Consider the following 24,274-nt stretch of genomic DNA (forward strand, 5'->3'; position numbering starts at 1 on the left):
TGAACAGATTCCTGGAGAAGTCAAAGTCTGCTCATCAACTTCAGGGCTGTGATCTTGCTGTTATTATAACAATAAATAAAGTCAATACACTTTTTTATTATTGCAAGTGCATAAATACTGTAAACTTTAAAGTCAGCCCCACTTCCACACACACTGCACTCAGGAGCTGGCTGCAGCAATTCTGTTCTAGCTTAAAATGTTTGCTTCATGAAAAGCTGCTTTACTTTTTACTTGCCCTAAATGTGGTCTGTGCCTCTCCTTTGGCTTTTTAACCCCCCAAATGCCCAGAGCTGTTTGTGGAGATGCCAGAGCTGGTTTTTGGGGCAGTTCATGCCCTGCCTGTGAGCCCAGAGAGGACACAACCCAGGGATGATCTCAGGCAGTGCCCAACACTCAGAGTAGCACTGACACACCTAGAGATCCACACTCCCTCATTAATTAATGCTCATTATTAATGCCCCAGGCTCCTCACAAGCCTTTCCTCACACACAGTTACCCAAAAGGTTGGAGATCGATTTCCTCTCCTGTTCACCTCTAATAAATTGTTATTTTCAGGTGAGAACACAGGGTGCTCTCTCACCAAGCTGGCAGCTCTTTGAAGAGGCACTGAGAGGTGAAACTTCCAGAAATTCCCTCCTAAATGGCAAATCAACACAGACAGAGGGGAAAGTGAGTGTTTGGAAGGAACTTCTACATCTTTTTTCCTTTTTTTTTTTTTTTAATGAAACATCAGTGAGGAAATATTCTTTTGTGTAAAAAGCCGAGTATCAGCCAGGTTTGCAATTAAGAGAATCCTTGCACTTGCTTTTGCACTTTTGTCAGTTTTTCCTTTTTGTGAACATTAGCAGGGAAGCCTTTAAAGTTATTTCTTCAAAAGCTTTTCTCCAATGTTGAGCTCATGTGCACACTTGCAGAAAATGGGCTAAAACCTGGGAATATCTGTCATTTCCAGGATGAAATCCGTGCTGTCTCTAGATACTTCAACCCAGACACTTCCTATGCTCAGTTTTTCATTACCAACTTGTTGCAGGAACAGACTTTGTAGGAAAAAAAGGACTCAAGCAGCCACTCCATGCTGGGCTGGTCCTTCACTCACTGCCCATCTGCCCAAATAAACCTCACAGCAAACGAGGGAAAGACATTCCCCACAGGTTTCCAATTGCAGCTCTTTCCCAAGAACAAGTGCACTTGGAGGTTACAGAATTCAATGTATTCCAGTTCTGCAGGTTTCAGAGGAGTTCTTTATTTGACTCAAACCAGCAGTGGAAACCACAATTCTGGGTTTGTTGATATTGCTGACAGCCCATTATTTCCCTTTAATACCAAAACTCTGGTTTGTTTGCTTTAAAAACCAAACAGACCTGGGCTGTTTCTTCTGAACTTGAAATACAGTCTTCAGCCACTCTTCCTTTTGGATTTATCTCCTCATTGAAGCTGCTGGTTGCAGAGACTAATTATAATATGAGTAATATATTATTCTATTTCTATTTCTTGATGATTCCTGTAATTTCCTTTCATTCCATTCCCTCTGTTTTCCCAGAATTCTTCCTTCCTGTAATGTCTTCATTTCATTATGACAAGGCAAATGGAGAAGGAAAGAAATTAGGTTCGTTTAAAAAAAACAAAACTGCTTCCACACAGTCCTGACCAGGATGATGACATTATTTAAGCTCTTCCTGATTTATTCCATGATGTTGGTCCAAATCAATCCATTTGCACAGATATATTTATTATGTAAATCTTTCAAACAAATCATTTGCTTCTGTAAATTCCACATAGTCTTAATCCAGACAGAGCGTTACCAAACAATTCCTTCTCATGGAAAAAGTGAAAAATCCTCCTCTGACATGAAGTTGCTTCCTCAGTCCCAAGGAACCAGCTAAAAGGAAATGATACACCTTATTTAATTCTATTCTAAGATATTCACATGTGGTATTCCTTAGTTACAATTTAAAATGGCCAGTATTTTCTGGTGATGCCTGCATTACCCAGGGTAGGATATTTTAAAGAAGAAAGGAGAGCAGCATGCTGTGGGGCAGAGAGTGCTGCACTGTAATGGCATTTAATAGGGCCTGATGGAATTAGTGACTGTTGTTCAAAGGCACTTCCAGTGCACTCCTGGACAAATGAAAAGATTCTAAAATTAGTTACCTAAATTGATGCAGAGAATACATTTCCACATTTGCTGTGAGCTGCCATGTGTGAGGCACTGGAATGAGGAGATCACTTCTGACCAGAGGATCCCAATGATTTTCCTTGGTTTCCTGTCCCGTTTGGATTCCCAGCCCCAGGAACAGAATGGCACTGGGGAGATCCAAGGGAGGAAAGAGCTGAGCTTGATGGGGGAGCCTAAAGCTTTGTGGCTGGAAAAGTGAGGTGATTTATCCTGTTCATTTGCAGGGGGAAAGCAAGGACAACAGTCATCAACAGTTTTAGTTTATAAAAAGTCTGGATTGAGAGGGATAGCTGTGAAGTGGAATGGTGACACAAGTCCCAGGAGGGGCTGGGGGAGCTGGGAAAGAGCTCAGCCTGGAGAAAAGGGGATCAGGGGAACCTTGTGGCTCTGCACAACTCCCAGGGAACAGGGACAGCAGGAGAGGGAACAGCCTCAGGCTGGGCAGGGGAGGCTCAGGGTGGACAGCAGCAGGAATTTCTCCATGGAAAGGGTGCTCAGCCTTGGCAGGAGCTGCCCAGGGAGGTTTGCAGTCCCCATCCCTGTAGGTGTGCAAGGAATGCCTGGCTGTGGTACTGAGTGCTCTGGGCTGGGGACAAGGTGGGCATTGGGCACAGCTGGGACTCAGTGGCCTCAGAGGGCTTTTCCCACCTCAATAATTCTGTGTGGAGAAAAGCAGCTTTGGGGATGTTTCACCCTTCATTCCTCAGCACTCCTTAACCTGTCAGAGCACAAACCCACATCAAACAGATTCCCAATGTCACTGCAGCTCTTGGCTCACCTGGTTCCCACCAGGAGCTGCACAGAGGTTCCTGCCCTGCTCTGGAGTGAAGTCCCCAGGAAGCTCAGAGCAGCTAGGAGAGTTTGCTTGTGCATAAACCAAATCCCTTTGTTCTGCTCTTGTGAGGAACACTAACATCATATCAGCCCTTCCCTTCAAACACCCTTTACAACACAAAACATTTACACAAAACCAGTCCTGCTGCCACAAAACACACACATGAAGCTTCACAGGGAGGCAGAAGAGCTGAGGAATATTGGATTTTGCTCCCCACACCCCTTGGTGCTGGTTTTTACATTTTTCAAGAGTGTAAGGTGTTTGTCAGTGATGTTTTTCCCCTCCCAAGTACAGTTCATGTTGTTCAGCACAGATTCTCCTGGGTGGCCTGATTGCTCTTCTTCATAGCCCAGGAAAAGAAAATCAGGCTGATTAATGAGGAGAACAACTCCCACATGGAGTCAAGACACTCCATTTACATAATACATGGATTCTACCATACATTATCCTAGGTTATTTTACATTATCCTGAAGTTCATTCTTTACTGGAAAGAGCCCTAAATCACCTAGAAAAGTGAATTTCTGTGTCTGTAGCACAAAGACCTGTGAGAAATTTTCTGCCCAGCAGCAAACCTTTCAAGAAACTCTGTAAGAACCAGCAAGGATGTTAAACACAAACCATCACCAGCTTTTTAGTGTCACCTCTGGTCATATTCACCACAGCTGAGCTCAGATAATTTGGATAGGAACCACTTTGGAGTGTTTCAGCATTCATCACCTTTCATCCCTGAACAGCTGTTGAGGAGCAGCCACAAGGAGACTCTCCCTGATGTGAGGAGACTATTACCAGAGACAATCCTTGCACAAGAAATATGCAAAATGCTGCCAAAGCCAAGCCTTAAAGTGACTCATATTCCTTTCTAAGGCTGCTGCAAAAACAAAGGGGAAAACAATCTCTGCCTTCAAGGTTTCCAAAATAACCTTCATGGTGAGGACAGTTGGAACCAGGCTTCCCTTTGTAGTTTAATCCCATTAAAAAGGGATTTGGCATTTTTATGGGTTTTTGCCTCAGTATTCCATAATACATTTGCTAGAAAGGATACGGAAATTGCAAACAAAAGTATTTTCCAGCTCCACATCCCCTGAAGTGCTGGTGCAGCTCATGCCAACCTCACTGAGGTTCCTGAGCTGCTTTTTGCACCATCACCACCCTCCAGAAGCATTAAGGAACCATTTCAACCCCCACCAGGAGCACCCCTGGGTGGGTTTTCCTCTCTCCCTAGAGCATCTGTAAGACACAAATGTGTGATTATGGAATGATTCAGGTTGGAAAAGACCTCTCAGATCACCAAGTGCCACCCAGAAGTGCCAAGTCCACCACTAAATCATGTCCCTAAATGCACCTTTCCACTTTTTAAGTGGAAAAACACATTTATTCTTCTGTCACAAACTGCATAATGGAAAATGAAAAGACAAATATTTCATTCTGACTGCCAGGTTTGCTCCCTTTGCTTCTTCAGAGCCACGTTAAGAATTAGGGGAAAAAAAGAATTTTAAGGGGGGAAAGAAATCCCAAATGAAGTGGTTCGAGGTGTAGACCCTGCACTTGTGACAGTTCTGAAACTCCAGTGATGTGACAGGATCCACAGTGCTTCCTTTAATCCATCCTGTTCCTGCTGCAGCACCTTTTTCTGCAAGTGATCATCCTCAGAGGTTGTATAAAATAATCTTCCTCATAAAAATTGTTGGCTTGGTTGAGAACGCATCTTGGATTTAACCTTAATTCTTAGTGAGGACTAAGAATTTCACTTTCTCACTAAAAATATCTGCAAGCTCTTTGAACAAAACCAAGAAAAACAAAAAAATATTAAGTTGTTCTGATCAGTCCAGGCAAATTTGAATTTGAGTACTTTTGGAAGATAATCAGGTTGAATCAAGTCACGTGTTACAAATATTAAAGTTCCCATCAATTTGCAAACAAATCCAATTTATTTTTTTTTTTGTTATGAGGACAAAGATCTCATGCTCTTTCCTCTGTCAGATATAATTAATAAAATCATTTGCAAGGAAGGCAGCTTGATTTGAGCTGAGTCCCCTGGGTCACATATTTTTGAGGCTTGATTTACGGAAAACTAATTACCAATGTGAAAAAAATAATTCCCAGCACTAAAAACCTGACACAACAACACACATCCAGCAGGCAAAGAAAACTGCATTCAGACTCTTAATAATATTTTTGGAATAATATTCTCTGCACTTTCCAGATAAATTAAAACCAACTAAGGTTTCAATTCTTGTAAGTGCAGCATTTTCAGTGCATTTGCTACTTTGAAATTGATTCACCACTCAAAGAACAAATGTAGCTCTGGATAGCAATTAGTGCCGTTGAAGCTCATTAAGATACCTGAGATGTTCCACATTCAAGAGTGTGAAAAATGAGTGAAGTCAGTATGGGAAAATTACTAAATATTCTGTACATTATCTGTGATCACTGGCTAGCTACTGTAAGTTCATAGGTGCAATATTTGCTTCTTCCCCTGCATGCTGAGTTTAAAAGAAACTTAAATATGAAAATTTGGGTGCCCTGAGGGAAAAAAGTAATGGAAGAAGGAGTACATTTATTTATGTAGTGGGGAAAAAACCATGCTCATGTTCTTCTAACATATATAAAGCCACACTTAGGAATAGTCACAATAAAACATTTATAAATAAATACATTCACTGGGCATTATTTACCCAATGACAATTACATATTTCAACTTCACAGGGTGTTTGTCAGCATCAACAAAATGAGCATCACTAATTATTTTCCATCAGAGACCAGAGGAAGCCTTCACTGATCTCAGCACAACTTCTCCAGGTGCTCAGGTAAGAAATCCAGAGCACAGCTCAGGAGCAGCCCAATTAAGAATCACCTTAATTAAGTGACAAAACCAATCAAAGAAGCAGAAGCTGTGAACTCTTCCCTGCACTGCTCCTCCTGCAAGGCAATATTCCCATAAACACAGAGGAGAGTGGCACCTCAGCAAGTGAAACTTTCCCTGGTGGATTTCCCTTGGAACACTGAGCTCCAGAATTCCCTGAACTCGAGATTTGTGGCACAGGAAATGCAATCAGCCTCTGTTCCTTCCTGCTGAACCCATCTCAGAGCAGCCTGGAATGTGTCAGGAATAACTGAGCTCTCTCATAGCAGTCCCCAAGTGGTTATTTCTGAATAGATCATCCAGAAATCACCTGTATGTTTATATATATATATATATCTATATATATATATCTCCTGTATATTGCACACTTACACACACACATATATCCAGGATGAACTTCCTGAGGTAAAGATTATCTCACAATTTTCAGGATGAAAACTTTTTCCAAAACTTCTTGGTGAAGGAAAGCAGGGAGGGGGAAGAAGCAACTTTTTCATCCCTAAAACCTGAAACATGTTTGTGAAAACAGCTCAGTTTCTCCTTGCTGAATTCAGTCAAGACCAAATTCAGGTTTCAGCTCCTCCAAGTGTCCTCAGGATCTGCAATAATTTCCTTTCCCCTTGCCCCTGGCCCCCTGCCAGTGCAAACCAATTGAATTCCCTCATTTCCACCTCCTTCCTTCAACACAGAGAGGCAAAATGTAATTTTGTTTCCCTTATCTTGAAAATAAAAATCTTTCTTCTTCCTTTGCAAAACATGGTTACCAAGCATCAATAACTTCCCTAAGTATCTAAAACTTGGGATTTTTGACCAGGGAAAGTGAAGTTTCTCCAGATCACACATTCCCCGAGATTTTCAGGGCAACAAGTATTTTCTAGTACCAATAAGAAACAGATCGGAATTAATTTTTAAAAAGTGTAAGCACCAGATGGTGGCCTGTGAGCACTTTCCTGTGGTTTTGTGGGTGGATTGATGGCTAAAAAGAGCTCTGGGGTTCACTAAAAAAGCACTTGTGTGTTTTTTTTAAAAAAGCACTTCTGCCTCAGTGCCTGTTGTGGAATGAGCCTCACCTTGCAGCTCCAGCTAAAAACAGATCTGATGGGATTAGAAAAGAACAGAATCCTCTTCCTGGGCAGTTTATTTTCACCCACTGTGAATCAGCCACTATTGTTTAAAATTCACAGGGAATTACCCACCTGAGCAGTCCCAGTGTGGAGGAGAGAATAGAAATAATATTTATGGTGCCAATTACAGCAGAGTAAAGCCAACATTCACTGCTTTATCAGAAATAAAGAAATGCAGTGGGAAACAGCAAGCAAAGTCCAGCTCAGCATTTCTGGAATCTCCAGCAGATCCGAATCTTCAAAGCTCAAAAGAAGAGATGCTAGGATAACCCTCAGCAGAAATATTAATAAGAATAATCTATTTGGATGATGGCTGAACTCTAAAAAGCACAAACAAACCAAAGAAACCCCAAAAAAATTCCCCTCCAAGCTGCTCCCATTTTATACAAAAGCTAAAAAAAGAAAAAAATTGTGTAGTCACAGGTTTAAAAATAAAACAATGTTATTTTAGTCTTTTCCTTTCAGGAGTTTCCACAATGCTTCCACATTTCGGAAACTGATTTTTCTTGTCTCTTGGCTCAGTCTGAAAAAAACCTAAGCTCATCTCCATTGGAGAAAACTCTGCATGTCAACATTCATGCACGGAAAAATGGAAATATTTTCATTAGGAAATACTGGCTTTAATTGCATTAGAAAATTGAGTCTGGTTCATTTATTTGTCATTAATCAGGGATGTGAGTTTTTAGTTCTGAATTATGTTCTGTTCACAACAGAGAAGCTGGAGGGTCTGGAAGGAGGATTATTTGCTTTTTGCACCAGCAATTCAGTCTGTACCCTTTATATCTCTCAGCATTCCACGTGGGAAAGCTCAGACTGAACTGAAAGACAGCAAAGAAATGAATGAAAATGGAATTTTGTCCAACCTTCCCGAACTGGCTTGTTCTGTGACTCAACCCCAAGTCAAGGAAGCACCATGGTTTGTAAGCTGTTAGGATCCCCTGACCCACAGCTGCCCCACACCATGCACAGATTCAAACCCCAGCTGGAAACAGTGAGTTCACCATGAAAGGATGATTTCCCACACCAAAAATTCATCGTTTCCTATTCAAACTTAACAAATAAAATAACCTTTATAAATGGCATTTCTGATGGAATTTAGCCTTATTCACATGGTTAAAATGTGCAAGTTTTGCTAAGTGTGTACACTGTCAGAATATATTTATTGTATGGTATTTAAAAATGTTCAAACTATTCCTACCTCATTCCTGCCTCCACCTCCATTCCCAAAAAGGTTGATTAAAGAAGATCACAACCATTTTCATGTCTTACCCCACGGCTGCCTTTTGGCTGGTCTTACAATGATGAGGCAGACATGGCTAAAGGGATAAAAGGGTATTTTATAGGATTTTAATAGGATTTTAGGTGCAGTTTTTCAAGGTGGAGTACACTGAGATGTACCTTTTGTATAGTGCATAAAAAATTTTTATAGACCTTCTAAATTAGAATATCTGTTTAGAATCTTCTAATGAGAAACCTAATAAATGAAGTAATGCCTCTCCATTTTAAAGAGTTCTCTCCCCTGAATGAGGCTAGAGCCCAGTTTACCAAATATATTTTAGAGAAAAAGTTTCTACCTCAGTTGAAACCTCAGGTTTTGAGATAGCGTAGAGCTCTCTGGCTTTTTACTGTGAATATTTAGTTTTTCTGCCTAGCAGAACCCCAAAACTAAGCCAGAATATCAGGCTATAAAAATAACAAGCAATTAAGGGTGCAAAGAGTGTATAAAGGGTACATGAAATACAGAAAAGGGTATATGAAATATATAAAAGGGTGTTTAAAAAGGCAAAAATCACCGGGTATCTCAGCCAAGCACTCTGCTTCCTTCCCTATTCCAGAACCAAGGAGCTTTAAAGCAGCAACTCTCCTTTTTTATTCTATTTTCCCCCTGCTCATGGTGAATATCTGTTCAGCCCTCCTGAGCCAAGGGAGCCCTTTGAAGGAGTGCAAAGCTGTTTGTTATCTCAGCTGGTTTATCTTGACTGCGCAGTTGCTCTGACAGCAGTGTTTTATCCTGTTCCAGAATAAATCACCCTCTGCAAGCACAAAGCAACGCTGAACGTATTGATGAAACAGAGTAAATCTCCTTGTTTAGCAGGAGAAGCTTTGTCACCAGCTGTGGGACAAAATCAGGCCATTTCAGCCACAGAAGCCAAGTTCTCAAGTGTTTTCTGGAGATGACTATTTTAGGATTTCTGGGGAAATTTTCCCACATCACAGACCCCTCGGAGTGTCATTTGTGTTAAATTCTCAGCAACTTGGTGTTAACCTTCCCACGTGAATCTGCTTGACCTACAGCTGGAAAACTCCACCCAAATGGACAGGTAGGACACTCAGGCACACTGGAAAGATTTCCCAGAGGTATCTAGGATGTTGAAAGTGTAATGGGAATTTTATATGGCCATCCCAGGGCTCTGTTTCTCAAAACCTAGCATTGTCCAAAAAAACCCAAACAAACAGAAAAAATTGTTCAAGCCTGATCAGCAAAGATACTATAATATCCATATCTATCTATCTATCAAATAAATATAATTATAATAATTATGAAGAGAAACAACCAAAAGAGATAGAGAGGGATAAAGCCAATTCAATAAGCAGCTTTTCAATCAGAAAAAAAAAAATTGCTAAGTGACTTTAATGACATTAAGTGGTCTTCCAAAATGGCAAGTTATGCACAAAAACTTAATAGTTTGTGTGCATTGGAAGCAGCAAGTCATGGCATATCATTAAATTCATAAAACTTACAGTTATTTCAAATATGTGCTGCAACAGAAGATTGCTTGCATCCAAAAGAATAAAACTGGTAAGAAAACACAGAAAAACAAGCCCAGCACAAATCTTAGCTCTCCATCACGTACCACTTCTTTTGACATAATGGGCACCAAAAAGAACTCACAAAGATTCACTTATCTTCATGGATGGATTAGTTTATCACTTATTATAAAGATGAATCTGCAAATTAAGTTAAAAATCTGCTTTAATAATTGCTTGCAGTACTCTGAAGTCGAATATGCAGAATTAAAACCAAGAATAGTGGCCATGCAGACATTAATGAACATTTAAACCAAGTGAAAGAAACACTGACAAACACTTAGACTTTTACTATTATTAGCCTGTGGCTCAGTTTTCCCGAATAAGAAGTAATGGTGGTATAAATCAAGAGCGTTTCATGTCACAAACCATGAGCCACTGGCTTTGTTTGAAATTCCATCAGAGACTGTTTGAAAAAGAAGTTCTTCAGAATTCTCCAGCAAGAGTAATCTGGGTTGGAAGTTTTTAACAGGAGGCTTGAAAAGCCTGCTGGATTTGTAGAGTATTCTGTGAAAATCTTATTTATAGGCTCTGGGAACTTGTTGGCAGACACATGTTATGGCAACTTTTGTGACTTTGCCTGGCAATATAAATTCTAATTTCAAAATAGAGAGCTCTGAACAGAGGCCAGAGAGGGTGGGGTGTCCTCCCTGGGATATTCCAGAACTGCCTGGACACACTGCTGTGCCCTGAGCTCTGGATGGCCCTGCAGGAGCAGGGAGGTGACACCAGTGACCCTCTGTGGTCACTTCCAGCCTGAGCCACCCTGGGATTCTGGGATTTACTGGGATCTACATTCTGGAAGTGCCAGTTCTACCTTCAGCAGCACAAAGCCCCTGACATCCTAAAGGAGGTTCAATCCTGTTTGGAGAAAACATAGGTTTTTTGGGAGACAGGAACATCTCAGCAACACTTAGCATGGGTTTAAGGCTTCCAGCTTAAACTCACAGAAAACATTGTCTGGGTGGAAGAGGTCCAAAGGAGAATGAACACACAGAGCAGTTGCAAATTGATGTTCTGTGAAAAGTTATAAACATCCCTTTTTCACAGGGCTTTTGCAGAGAAGCCAACCTACAACCTGTTAGCACACAACACAAAGATCACACAGCAGCAAAGGAGACTGAGCAGGAAACTGCTGCAGAAGGGAAGCTACACATCACGGGGTGGGCTGTGGGCAGGAGGAACTGGGAGCACAGGAGCTGTTCTCCAAATTGCTGTGGATCAGACATGAGCAAGGAAAGACTTTCTCTTGCAGAATTTTCAAGAGCAAAGCCTCTCAGCACAGAATCACAGAGTGGTCAGGCTGGAAGGGACCACAGAGGGTCACTGATGTCGCCTCCCTGCTCATCTGGTGTCACCTCCCTGCTCATCTGGTGCCACTTCCCTGCCCCAGCAGGGCCATCCAGAGCTCAGGGCACAGCAATGTGTCCAGGCAGTTCTGGAATATCCCAGGGAGGACACTCCACCCCTCTCTGGTCTCTGTTCCAGCTCAGGCTCTGCCTAGGGCAGAACTTGTGCCTCCTGTGCAGGGGGAGCTCCCTGGACATCAATTCCTGCCATTCCTCTGGTGCCACTGCTGGGCAGCACCAAGAAGAGCCTGAGCCCTGCTCTGACACCCAGAGACAAGACCCAAGCAAATATCTGGTAAAAAATTGGTTTTATCATAATTGCAATGGGACAGGTAGCGATTCAAGAGCAGAAAGATTGCCTTAGCAACACCAAAAAATTAGTTAATTGCTATAACACAGACAGAGTTTCACTTTTTGGCAATGGATATCATCCTCTTAGACCGAGGGCAGGAACATGGCTAGTTCCTGTATTTTCCTGTTTGCTCACGGTGGAGAGGAATTGTGCAAAGCTAACGATTGCTCTTCACCAGTTTCAGAGACCATGAAGTTACTAAGTGCCCAACAATACTGTTTGCACAAACATCATTGCACAAATTCTTCATGACTTACTTCATCAAATGACCACTTTGGATCCACGGAGAGCTTTGTGCAACGCATTTCTAAACATTGTTAAAAGTGAGGGAAAAATAAGCATGATCTTAAAGAAAGGAACGAATACTGGTAAGTTAGTTGCAAAAAAAAACCAAACCCAAAAACCTGAATGTTGTGTGTATGTTTAACGCAGAGCAGATGTACTGGACCTACGTGAATCACAGAAACACCAGTTTAGCTAAGCTATGCAATAGTGTGTTACACACTAGGGATTTTCCAGGTCTGAGAGCAGTTGTGTATAGGCAGCTCCCCTGAAAGAAGCTCCCCTGAAAGAAACTCCACGAGCTGCTACTTCAGGGCTGGTGATCTGAGCAAAGTGCCAGTGCTGTGAGTGATGAGGTCGGGCTGATGCAGAGCGGGATGTGGTGTGTGATGCTCCGCAGCCCGCAGGGTCACCTCAGGTAAGCAGCACGTCACCCCGGCCCTGGGGCGGCTCCAGCTGCCATCGCCACAGGTCTGCAGCCACACCCGGCGCTCTCCGCCCGGGAGGAGGGAGGGCAGAGCGGCGGGGAGCGGAGCGGCACAGCCCGGCTCTTCTCCGGCACAGAGAGGGGTCTGTCCCGGAGCCACGGGGCGGCACGGGGCTGCCCATCCCATCCTATCCTATCCATCGCCTCCCATCCCATCTCACTCCATCCCATCAGATCCATCGCCTCCCATCGCATCCCACCCCATTCCGGAACATCCACAGCCTCCCATCGCATCCATCGCCTCCTATCGCATCCACCGCCTCCCATCGCACTGCACCCCATCCCACTGCATGCCACCCCACCCCATCCCATCTCATCCACTGCCTCCCATTCCATCGCATCCATCCCATTCCATCGCATCCATCCCATCCTATCCCACCCCATCCTATCCCATCCCACCCCACCGCATCCCTCGCCCCCCATCGCGCCCCGGGAGGAGCGGCTCTGCCCGAGCTGCCGGGGTCTCTCCGCGCTCTCCTGCTCTCCTCGGTGAGTGAAGAGCGGCGCGGGAAGGAGGAGGGAGCTGGCGAGGGGCGGCGGGAGGGATTGGATGGATTTGGGGCTGGAGGAGAGCTGAAGGCTCCTAGGAGCTCTCTCGTCCCGGCCGAGACTGCTGTGATAGAGGAGCATAGCGAGAGGGGGAAAGCAGGAGCAGAACTCCCCAATACCCTCGACTTTGGATAACTCTCCCTCGGCATTCACTCAAATCACTCAGCAGGAATTCCCCGCTGCTTACCGCCGCATCCCAGCACAGAGGTGCGCTGAGCTATCCCGTAGGGGCAAATAAATCTGAATAAAAACCCCCAAAATGCCCCAAAACACTGCGGGAAGCTCAGGCAGCTTTTCTCCCGAGGACACTAGTCCAAGCTGCAGATCAGCAGCACCGAAGGGAGCTCCAGGCTCAGGTTTTCCCTGCCCCAGGAGCAGAGAGGAGCGCTGAGGGTTAGCACAGCCAGGGGATGCTCCGATGGAAATGGGAAGGAAGGGAAACAGATGGAGAAAGTCCCGAGTCTGCATTGTACTTAATGGCCACACTTGAATTGAAATGGTTCGGGTGAGTTCCTGTCTGCCTGCAAAATATTGATTGTTTTCAGCATCTTGCTTGTGACTAATGTGAGTTTCCAGGGAAGGGTAGGGCTGGGAAAGCAGGCGGGGGGGGTTGGAGCCTTGGCTGAAGGAGAACAGCGGCTTGGCTGAAGAAAAGGGAAGATAATGCCTGAATTCAACCCTCATCCCCTTCTGGAGATGTGCTCTTCTGAGAAAAAAATCACAAATGCATTGTTTTCATGCAGATATTGTGGCGTTGCTCAGAGACAAGCCCAGCACATGCTGAGGGGACTGACCCTGCATTGGGACATAACCTATTCTGAACCTCACCCCATTCCTGGTGCAGCCTTCCCAGGCTTTCCTCCCAGACAGGAATGGTGGAGAGCAATCAGGGCTCCTGGATAAGCTGCTTTTAAACTGTTCCCAGCTGTAAGACACCCTGTGCTCCAGCAGTGCCCCTTTGCCTTCTGCTTAATTCAACAAGAAACACTAAAGCTGCCTGGAGAAAGACAGGAGCTTGTTTCAGTCAGATGTGCATTTCTAGAATGGAAAAACTTTGTATATTCAATGAGTTACTGCTAAAATATGAAGGGACTCATCATTTTACTACAGTAAATTCACCAGATGTTTGAAGAGACTGATAATATGTGTTCCAAATTAAAGATGAACAAAAAAATAAGTGAGCCAAAGCAAATCTTTCAGTAAGAGGGTTTACTTTTATTATACTTTTATTAGCAGTTCAAGGAGGCAGCAAGTCCTCACAGCCACTAGGATTTTAAAATCTATGCATTTTTGGGATGAAGATTTTCATAAAGCTTCAAAACACCAAAAGTTCACTTGAGGTAAATTCAAGTTTTGGTAAATTGCCAAAGAATTTTCATAGTGATCAACTTAAAGAACTAACAACTCTTATTTGCATATATTATTTTTTACTTTTGTGAGTAGTGATTTAGCAAGTCATCTGGAAATAATCAAATCTTGATGTTTGAATGACAGGCTCAGTGACATTTCTAAAAGTTAATCATATTTCTGCTGCAGAAGAATTAAACCCACCTAGTTTTACAGTTGTCGAGGCTTGGAGTCAGTACTAGCACAAGGTGGAATCCAAAAAACTTCCAAGATTTTTTGCTGTTCCTGTATGAAAGTTGGGACAGTATGAATCCCTGTTTTAGTGAGTTGGGATAATGGATTTCAAGGACTTCTCCAGCACAGCACTACTTTAAAGAAAATAATATTTAAATACTGTTTTGCTATGAGATCACATCGGTGACCAATTAGTTGATACTGATAATGTTCAGACTAGCAAGGAAAATTAATACCATATCTGGAAGCTTTAGGATTCCAGTAAAGATGAGGTTTTCCCCCAAACTCTGGGCAAAAATAATCCATATTTGGGATATACTATCCCAAGAGCAAGACTGGATTTTGTCATGGAAAAACTGACATTTAGCACAACTTAAACTAGAAAATTGAGTCACTGAAAGAGGAGTTTCATGGAAGTCTGAGCTTACATTTTGAAGGCCAAAACATTTTTGGAATGTGTCCACCTTCTGGTAGCTCTTTTTAACATTCCTGGAATACAGGTCAAGTGTTAGACAGTTGTTAAAAATTGCCAGCCAGAGTCAAAAAAGTAGATATCTATCTCCTGATAACTTATAGATACACCAGCTTGGGAGTGGCTGGAACTAAACAACTTTGTTGAGGATTCTCCAGATGGAGTTCATTTAAAATTTTTATATATAAAAGAGAACAAGTTTAGCTGCTTTCTTAGGGCGAGCAGATTGCAGCAATGACCTGGCTGCACACAGGTATTGACTGCTACCTGCTTCAAAGAGATTTTTAGGCTGTTTGTTGGATGTTGCTGAGGTTTACTCACTGATTCAGAGGACACGGATCTACAATGATCCACAAACTAGAAGAAATTCAAGTTGATGACAATATTCAATGTAACTTGATTGTTTTTATTTGTATGTTATGCTCCTGGAATTCACTCTGCCATTTGTGGGCTTCTGCCTTCTTTTCAGTTAAGCACCTGCAGTTTCCCTGGGTTTTTTTCCCCCTTTCCCAAGGTGTTTGTTTTCCCCTTTCCCAAGTTGTTCCCAATATTCCTGAACAACCAGCATGGAAGCTGCTGCATTCCCTGGCTCTGCTGAGAAGTTACTGCATTCTTGTAGATTAAGGCTTTCTGGATCTCTCTGCTTCCAGACTGTTTTTTTTCTTCTTCCTAAATAATAAGTGGTGTTTCCCCAGCCAAGATCCTGTCAGTAGTTGGATGTCAGGGCATGTTTAAGGACTTTTCCTGAGAATATTCCTGTGGTCTCCTATTAATCATGCAGCTCTGAAGTCATCCTGACCCACAGGAAAGGGAATATCAGGGAAATATCATGGCAAAGCTCAGAGGAGGTGAAGCAGAGGACTGAGAAAGGAGACACAAAGCAGAGATAAATACATTACTGGATTCATTACTGGAAAGCAGCTAAACTTGTTATCTTTTATATATAAAAACTTTAAATTAACTCCATCTGGAGAATCCTCTGCAAAATTGTTAATTCCAGCCCCTCCCAAGCTGTGTGGATGTATGGAAATGCACAGAAAATCCACTTGCTCACACCCTTCTTTGCCTCCCATGCTTCCCACTGCTGATTTATTCTCCAGGAGTTGCAGAGCAGTTGAACATCCACCAGCATGACAATTCAAAGGAGCAGAATGGCTTTTGGAGCACACAAACTCCAGCGCAGAGAAATCCAGGACACAGATGCTCTGTCCTTTGTTATGCATGGGAAATTAATGCTCTCAAAGAATCAATTTTCAGCCTGAAAAATCACAATAAAACCCACTTGCAATGGTATCACAAACAGAACTGCCTGCACAGTTGGCTTTTGGTTTGGTTTTTGGTTGGTTTTAATAGCAAAGTTTTACATTATTGCTGTTAGAGTCCTTTTCAGTGACCCCTAAGGAATGTGTCAGTGTTACAATGAGGTGGCTCCAGAAGCCACTGCTGTGATTCTCTAACAGCTAAAACCTGAAAATACTGACTGTAACCAAGTCAAGCATCAGCTAGACACCTGAAGCTGAAGTTCCTTCTATTTTCAAATTTTTCAGCCTGGTCAAATATTTTTTTTTCTCTTTGCATTATTTTTCACTCATGAAAACTGGATGCACTATTTCCTCATTTAACTAAAAGCAGAAGTATTTATCTGCAATTCTGACAGCCTTACCCTAATATCCAATATACCAATTTACAAAAATAGTGGTAGCACAGCAGAATCACTGAAAACATCCCTGCAGAAGACAGTTCAGTTTATCATACAGTCAGATTTCAGCACATCTGCTAGGTTAGTTCTGACCTCATTTTCCCCCAAAAGAGCATTTCCTTCCAAAGCCACCAAAAATTCACTGTCCCCAAATGAATGCAATGCAATTAATGCAAAACCAATGCAAAATTAATGCAGTCCAGAGCTGTCATTGAGGAGTTCATCCACACCAGGGAGAAGTCATAAGAAGCCAAGAAATGAAATTTTATCATATTTATCAGTCAGGCCAGGTTGTTTGCTCACACAGTAAAAGATTCATTTATAACTCTTAAAATAGCAACGTGAGGGGAAGAGGACAATCCAGTAGGATTGAGAAATTTGACTGGTTACACACTAAAGCTTCAGGTTATGAATCTTTTCCCTTCAGACTGCCCAGGAGACACAGCTTGAGGGCAGATGGAATTCAGTCTGTCCTCTGACAGTGGAAGACACTTTTCGGAAATAAAAAACCAAACCCTGGTCCCTGCTAGGCTGAGACATTGAGTGTTTGAGTGGGGCTGGCAGGCAGGTTTACCAAGTGTTTTCATTTGCTTTTTATCAAAAATATTCCTTTAATATTGGCAGGCATTGAATAGGGGTTGTTCCCTTACAGAGAAATAAATGAGCTTTCAAAAGGGCAATTAATCAAACCTCTGCCATGTTAGCACTTTCAACACCTAAAGAATAATTTAGGGGGTGGAAAAAATCACTAGAAATAAATAGGTTTCCTCAGTACAGCACAGTGAGTGCAGGTCATCTGAATTAAAATCTTGCCTTTTGCCTTGAACTCCGTCTGATGAACAAGAATTTTGGGTTTTGGAGCTGTGGGTTATTAAAAACCCATGAGCCAGAGCTGTGCCAGCAGCTGCTTCCAGAAACTCTCCCACTTAGTCAGGACTAATGTGTTGCACCTGCACTGACAGGGAGGCACCACTCAGCATCTCCCTGCAGATCCCAGCTCCTTGGAATGGTAATGCAATAACAACTCCTGATTGCTGACCCTCCTCGGAGAGAAAGCTCTTTACACACAGCAAAAATTAAAGAGGCATTCCATGGTTAGCTCAGGGGTTAGAGTTTCCAAAAAGCCATCCAAGGTTTTGGATTTTTTTGTTTTTTGTTGTTTTTTTTTAAATCTGTTCTGTATTAGTGAACTTTGTTTCAGTGTAATTAAACTGTGCAAACATTAAATCCCATTCATTCATTATTTTTACTTTCCTCTGCTGGCAACTGATCTCCAGATAAGGCATTAGCTCCTGAAAAGCTAATACCCCAAAGCAGCTTGAGGCAAAAGTGAGAGCAAGGAACTGCAATTTCAAATCCCAGTGTAGCCATGATGATGATTTTTGGTGCCACCACTGCTGACAGTGATGGGAGGAAGTTTAAGAAGGAGATTTGTGGACTGAAATCTTCCTCAGAGCACACAAGAGGTGCTCAGTGCATTTCATCATGATTTGGTGTGGCAAAATGTTCTAATTCCATCAACATGTTCAATGGGAGCTCAGAGGTCAAGAGGTGAAAACTGAGGGCAGAGTGGTTGGAGGTGACACTGAGCACTAAAATTTCTGCAAATCAATGCAGCTCCTCTGCAAGCAATTTTGGGTGCAAAATGGCTTCTCTGCAGGATATTTTTGTGTGTATTTTTGCTCCTGCTGGCAGTGTAGGACAGGGAGATTGAGGCTCAGCCCTAAGAGCACACACACTGACTGGGCCAAACCTCATCCCTGCACTGGGAGGTTTCCTTGGCCTCTGGAACATCCCAGCAAGCACCAGGCTGTTTTCCCTGCGCACACACACAGGTGTGGGACTGCCAAATGTGCTGTGAGAACTCATTGTCAAGGAGAATTTTGTCTGATGTGAGAAATCCTAAGGCAGAAGCAGCAGCAGCTCGTGGTGTCTTGTGCCAGGAATTCAGAGACAGCTGCAAGGATCTGATCATAAATTGCATTTCTGCTCTGCTCTCAGCATTTTGGGGCCAATTCAATGCCTTGGGACATCTTTTGAATGGATTCAGAGGTGTGGTTTGGATTCAAATTAAATTAGAGGGTTAGGATACAACTGCTGAGGATACAACATTCCCAACGAAGGTTTGGAGATCCTCTTCTAGCTTTGTTTTTAGGGGTTTCCTTTCTCTTCAACACACTCCAGAACATAAATCACCCAGAGCCTCAAAGGGCTGCCTCTGGTGGGAGAATCCTCCCAAAGCCAGGGCTGGAAAAGATCAGATGTAAAGTCCCCACATTCAATAGAGAATTCAATATTCCCGTCATTCCCACATTCAGTAGAGAATTCCCACGTTCAATAGAGAATTCAATAGAGAAAATGCAGTATTACCAGGAAGTTTTCACATCCTAATCCAGCTTCAGGAGCTACTCACTCTAGACTAAGGCAAATGCCTTAAAAAGAATAAATAAAAATAATAAAATATTAGGATATTTAATTTCTAAATCGACACTGCTTTCTAGGGTATCTGAAAGAATACAAACCAAAAGCCTAGACAGAAAACCCTGTAAGTAGTCAGGACATTGGAGAGAAAAGGAGTCCTAGCTGCTTTCAGCTCTAAGATTGCTCTGTGATGTTTGCCAGAACAGTTTTACTCCATTTCACTTTAAAATGCAACAGTACATGGCCAGCTTGCTAAAAAACAGAGGAGATAAGATCCATGAGACTATGAATCACCCAAATGACCTGGTGATGAAAATTACTGTATAAAACAGAACTATTATGAATCTGGAGTACCTTTTAGCATGTGTATTTTTTAAACAGCAAGTGCATTACCCTGAGTTTTTCATGTTCTTAACATTCTCAAATGATTTTAAATCTCATTGCATAATTCCTGGCTTGTTACATCTTCCATAAGCTCTTCCAAACTGGAAAAAGAATCAAGCTTTATCATTTAATAATAGACATTTCAATTAAGTGAGGAGTACATTGAAAAACTCCACCTTGGTGCCTTCCTTGGAGCAGAGCTCCAGCTCAAGATCTGCAAGTTGCTTCCTAAATCCTGCCCTATCCCACCACAGCAGATAAAGAGGAACTTTGGGAAGCGGTCACCAGTAGCATTGACTGTATTCTGCTGGGTTTTATTCCCAGAATCACAGAACTTTTGGGGTTGGAAGACACCTCTGGAGACGATCCAGGCCAACCCCAAACGCAGCTCACACATTCTGTGTGCAGTTCATGAACAACCCAGGAGGGCTGTCTAACCAGGCAGCTTTCTTTGCTCTTTTGGTGCTCTTTTCTTTTGTTTTGTTCTGTTTTGTTTTCCTGTGGAAGATTTCAATGAAAGTTGCCTTCTCTTCCTTTATTTTACCACACATTTAAATGGAAATTTGTGGGGGTGAAGATCAGTCATTCCAGGTTTTTGCATCAACTCCTTGCCTTGACCATGCCTGTCACCTAAATTGAACACACTGACAGAGGTGGAAAGAAAGACATGGCAGAGTAGGGTAGAACTATTTTCCAGACACTTTGGTTTCAAATCCATGGAGTAACTCCTGCCCTCATTCCCAGGAGATGCTCGGGGGCTCTGTGATCTCTGAGCAGAGGAATTACCCTGGAAGAAGCTGAAGGAATCCAGGATCCCAGCAGAGCCCAAGCTGCTCCTGACCCCTCTGCCCATGGATGCTGCTGCCAGCAGGATCCCAGCTCCTCTCCCAGCAGCACCACCTGGGAATAGAGCCCAGCAAGAAGGAATTTGACCTCTCATAAGGAAGCACAAATGGTTTCAGCCGCAGCCCTGGTTACTGGAATAAGAGAGATAAAGTTGCATGAAGTATTGCATCACTGAACTTCAATAGGGAGCCCTGACTGTTGAACAATTTATTGCATTGTGCTGCTTTGACCGAGTTTAGAGTTCTGAGGGTGAGAAATCCCACACATATCTCAGTGTTAGCTGGGTAAACACTTTGGGCAAATATATCTACAGTCTCAATTGCCTTCCTTATTGCTTTAAGAGATTTACCAGAACATAAACTCAGACAAGCTGTGAAATGGCACAAAATGTGTGTCACCCTCACAGACATTTTTCTTCTATGTCCTGGAGGTAGAATTAGGTAAATTTATCATATGTTCCAAGGTGTAAAATGTTATTGATCTGTTTTGGACTGTGGATCAATACAAGAAGTTAGCAGCTGGGAAGCAGAAGATGCTTATTAATCCTGAAAAATCCTATTATTTTGCATTTGATCTAAAATAAGCCTGGCATATTTAAATGTTTGAAATCTGTGTAAGCCTAAATTGTGTAGGAAGAGATTGCTCATTACCTATAATTTGAATGACTGTCTACTGCCTGCCAACTGCAGTATTCTCAAACTGTTCAATGTAGGTTGTAAATAAGCAATGGCTTGTTTCAACTATTTAGTAAAAAAAATATGTTCATATGCTTTTTACTAACACATTTTAAATCGGTTTGCCAATATGGAGTTTATGTTGTGGTTCGTGATCAGCTGTTTAATGAGATATAATGAATTAAAACACTGAGGACTGAAATTTCTTCTTCGGATTCTGGGGTCTGAAATATATGAAGCCCTGTGAAAACTGGTTTGGATTGGTTAGTGGGGTTTCATAAAACACAGCTTAAATTAATCACATGTAAAATGTAAAAACTGGTTATTTAGGAAAGCCCTAAAAGGGACAGCGCTAAGCTGAAGCACAAATTAGCTTTATTATCTTCTTACTACAGTGATTGAGCATGTTTATTTTCTTTCCTCTAGTTCTGGAAATAAAAATCCCCAAGCAACCCAACACATTTTCACCCAGGAGCTTAACCCAAGGCTGAACTTCCCAGGCCTGGACATCTGCTCTGATTCTCCTATTGTGTGCCCATGGAGAAGATGTCCAAAAACACAACGGAGAGCTCCAGCAACGCTCCCTCGGCTCTGCTCGGCCTGTTCCTGGGCAGCATCTCTCTGACCACCATCGTGATGAACATCCTGGTGCTGTGTGCCGTGAGAAGGGAGAGGAAGCTGCAGACGGTGGGCAATCTGTACATCGTCAGCCTCTCCATCGCTGACCTGATCGTGGGGGCAGCAGTGATGCCCCTCAACATCGTCTACCTGCTGAGCCCCGTGTGGCCCCTGGGGCTGGCAGCCTGTCTCTTCTGGCTCTCCATGGACTACGTGGCCAGCACGGCGTCCATCTTCAACCTCTTCATCCTGTGCATGGACCGCTACCGCTCGGTGCAGCAGCCGCTCCGGTACCGGCAGTACCGCACCAAGCTGAGGGCCTCGCTCATGATCCTGGGCGTCTGGCTGCTCTCCTTCACCTGGGTCATCCCCATCCTGGGCTGGCACGCCTTTGCCAACAACGGCCAGAGGAGGATGAAGGAGAGTAAGTGCGAGACGGAGTTCTCTGACGTCACCTGGTTCAAAGTGCTGATGGCTATTTTCAATTTCTACCTGCCCTCACTGCTCATGCTGTGGTTCTACCACAAAATCTTCAGGGCTGTTCGCAAACACTGCCAGCACCGAGAGCTAGCCAGGGGATCTCACTGGACCTCCTTGGAAAAAAACTCCCTGCATCACACTCAGATGAAGGACGAGAGAAATACTTGCCTCCAGAAGCAAATTTTGGATGAGAACAGCCCTGGCACAGACAAGCAGAGCTGCCCAGAGCCCCAGAAAGTGGAAGGACAGCTTCACGTCAGCAATCCTGACCAGTCTGCAAAGGCACTGAGTAGTGGGACAGTCCTGAAGTGGAGCTGTTGCTCTCTCACCAGGCCCAAGGCTGGCCTGGATAAAGCAGGGAAGCAGTGTGCCACAAAAAGCCCTGGGAATACAGGGGAGCCTGGCTGCCAGGACAGTGACTCCAGTGCAGAATCAGACAACCAAACCTTCACCGAGGGGGCACCCCATGCAAAGCCCTCCGATCCCAGCCCTACCAGAGCCTGCCATGCTCAGAGAAAGACTGAGAGCAGGGATTCCAGAGGCCTGGCGTTCCTGAGGAAAACCTGGCAGAGCCTGCACAGCCCTGCCAGGAGCAGCCAGCAGCTGCACGGGAACAGGGAGAGAAAAGCAGCCAAGCAGCTGGGGGTGATCATGGCAGCCTTCATGCTCTGCTGGATTCCCTACTTTGTGCTCTTCATGGTGATAACATTCCACAACAACCAGCAGCTGTCGACATTGCACAAGGTCACCATCTGGCTGGGCTACGTGAACTCCACCTTGAATCCCTTCCTCTATCCTCTGTGCAACCATAATTTCAAGAAGACTTTCAAAAAGATCCTTCACATTCACTGATACTGGTCTGGGGTTTTGGAGCTCAAATGCTCAACCAAACCAAATGTTCCACTTTCAAAGGATGGGTGAAGTAAAAGACTTTAACAAACTGTAGTTTATAAAGTGTTAGTAAAATTTAAGTACTAACTGTTACATTTAATAATCGTAACACATTTGAAGAGCTACTTCAGACCAAGAATCTGAAAAACTCAGGGTCAATCTATAAACTGTTACACTGTAGTAAACATCTTCCCATTTGAGATCACCTCTTTCATCACAAAAATGGACACACAAATAGACATCTTCAGTGATTATAAATTATTCAGCTACAGAAAAGGAAGAAACCACATTTCTGTGATGGGACAAAAATAGTTTTCCCTTTCAACTCACTCCATTAAACACAGGAACACACTGCCTGTGAAATGAGATTTGCAAGTGGAGGTACTTTGTACAGTCATAGAAAGAACTTTCAACTGTTTAAAAAAATCTACCCTATTTATTTCTAACTTCCTTCAAATCACAAACTTTTTATCACAGGTCAAGTTTTAGTGTACCCTGCTGTATCTCTTTGATATCATACCTGTATTAACTGTGTGTTAACTTTGCTGAAAAAAGTGGTATTTTTATGTTCTCAAGGGATTTCCATGCTCAGCATTCTGATCCCATCTCTCCAAGAAGGGTGTGCTGCTGTTCCAGACTTGCAGAATATAGCTGATTATCCATGCAGGATGTTTACCTTTTCTACCCTTTCTATTTAATTGCATTTCATAAATCTTGCGGCAGATGCTGTCAAATGTTTCAGGAGAAATACAAAACAATAGAATACTCTGAGCTGGAAAAGGTATCAAGAAGATATTGAAGCACAACCTAAAATTGAAAGCTGGGCTGGCTTTGAGGTGACAAAGAAAAAGGATATCCTCTGATTCATTTTGTTGCTCATGAATTCACCAAATTTTAAAGGCTTTTTTGCTTCTGAAATTGCTGAGTTAACAACAGAGTTCTGAAGTGGAACTCCTTCAGCTGAGAGCTGCCAAGGGCTCTGTGGGATGAGTTTAGGGGTGCCCTGTGCAATATCTTTATCACATCAGAAGCAAAAAGTGGGAGTTTAATGGTAGGAGGAGAAATTCTGGATTCTCTCTTTTTAAAGAACTCGAGCTCCTCAGAGTCCCTCTGTGCCACATGTGCCTATTTCATATGAAATGTGCCTATTTCATAAAGTAAATATGCCAAGATTCACAGTAACAGTGCAACACTGGGGTAATGTGGGAGAGATTGCTCATGAATTTTGGACAGAATACTCTAAATGCAAAGTGTTATTCCTCCGTCCGTGTCCTTTCTCTGAATTAAACACCTGAGTGTTTAATTGTATTTAAAGTATTCAATATTAAATGAAGCCCTAAGACGTCTGCATTGTAATAAATTCGGAAAATGTGCTAAAGGAA

General features: G+C 42.9%; 1 protein-coding gene across 2 annotated transcripts; it reads left to right on the top strand.

Moving 5' to 3' along the window:
* Positions 1-12,643: 12,643 nt before the first annotated feature.
* Positions 12,644-24,274, top strand: HRH1 (histamine receptor H1). Of its 2 annotated transcripts, XM_085073062.1 has the most exons (3): positions 12,644-12,766; positions 20,128-20,478; positions 21,330-24,274. In XM_085073062.1, the coding sequence occupies exon 3, from the start codon at positions 21,441-21,443 to the stop codon at positions 22,851-22,853; it is 1,413 nt and encodes a 470-aa protein (XP_084929188.1). In that variant the 5' UTR covers positions 12,644-12,766; positions 20,128-20,478; positions 21,330-21,440; the 3' UTR covers positions 22,854-24,274. The 2 variants fall into 2 exon arrangements, with proteins under 2 accessions (XP_084929188.1, XP_084929187.1); XM_085073061.1 differs by lacking the exon at positions 20,128-20,478.

Source organism: Lichenostomus cassidix, chromosome 12, assembly GCF_008360975.1.
Source record: "Lichenostomus cassidix isolate B80296 chromosome 12, HeHo_3.0, whole genome shotgun sequence".
Taxonomy (NCBI): domain Eukaryota; kingdom Metazoa; phylum Chordata; class Aves; order Passeriformes; family Meliphagidae; genus Lichenostomus; species Lichenostomus cassidix.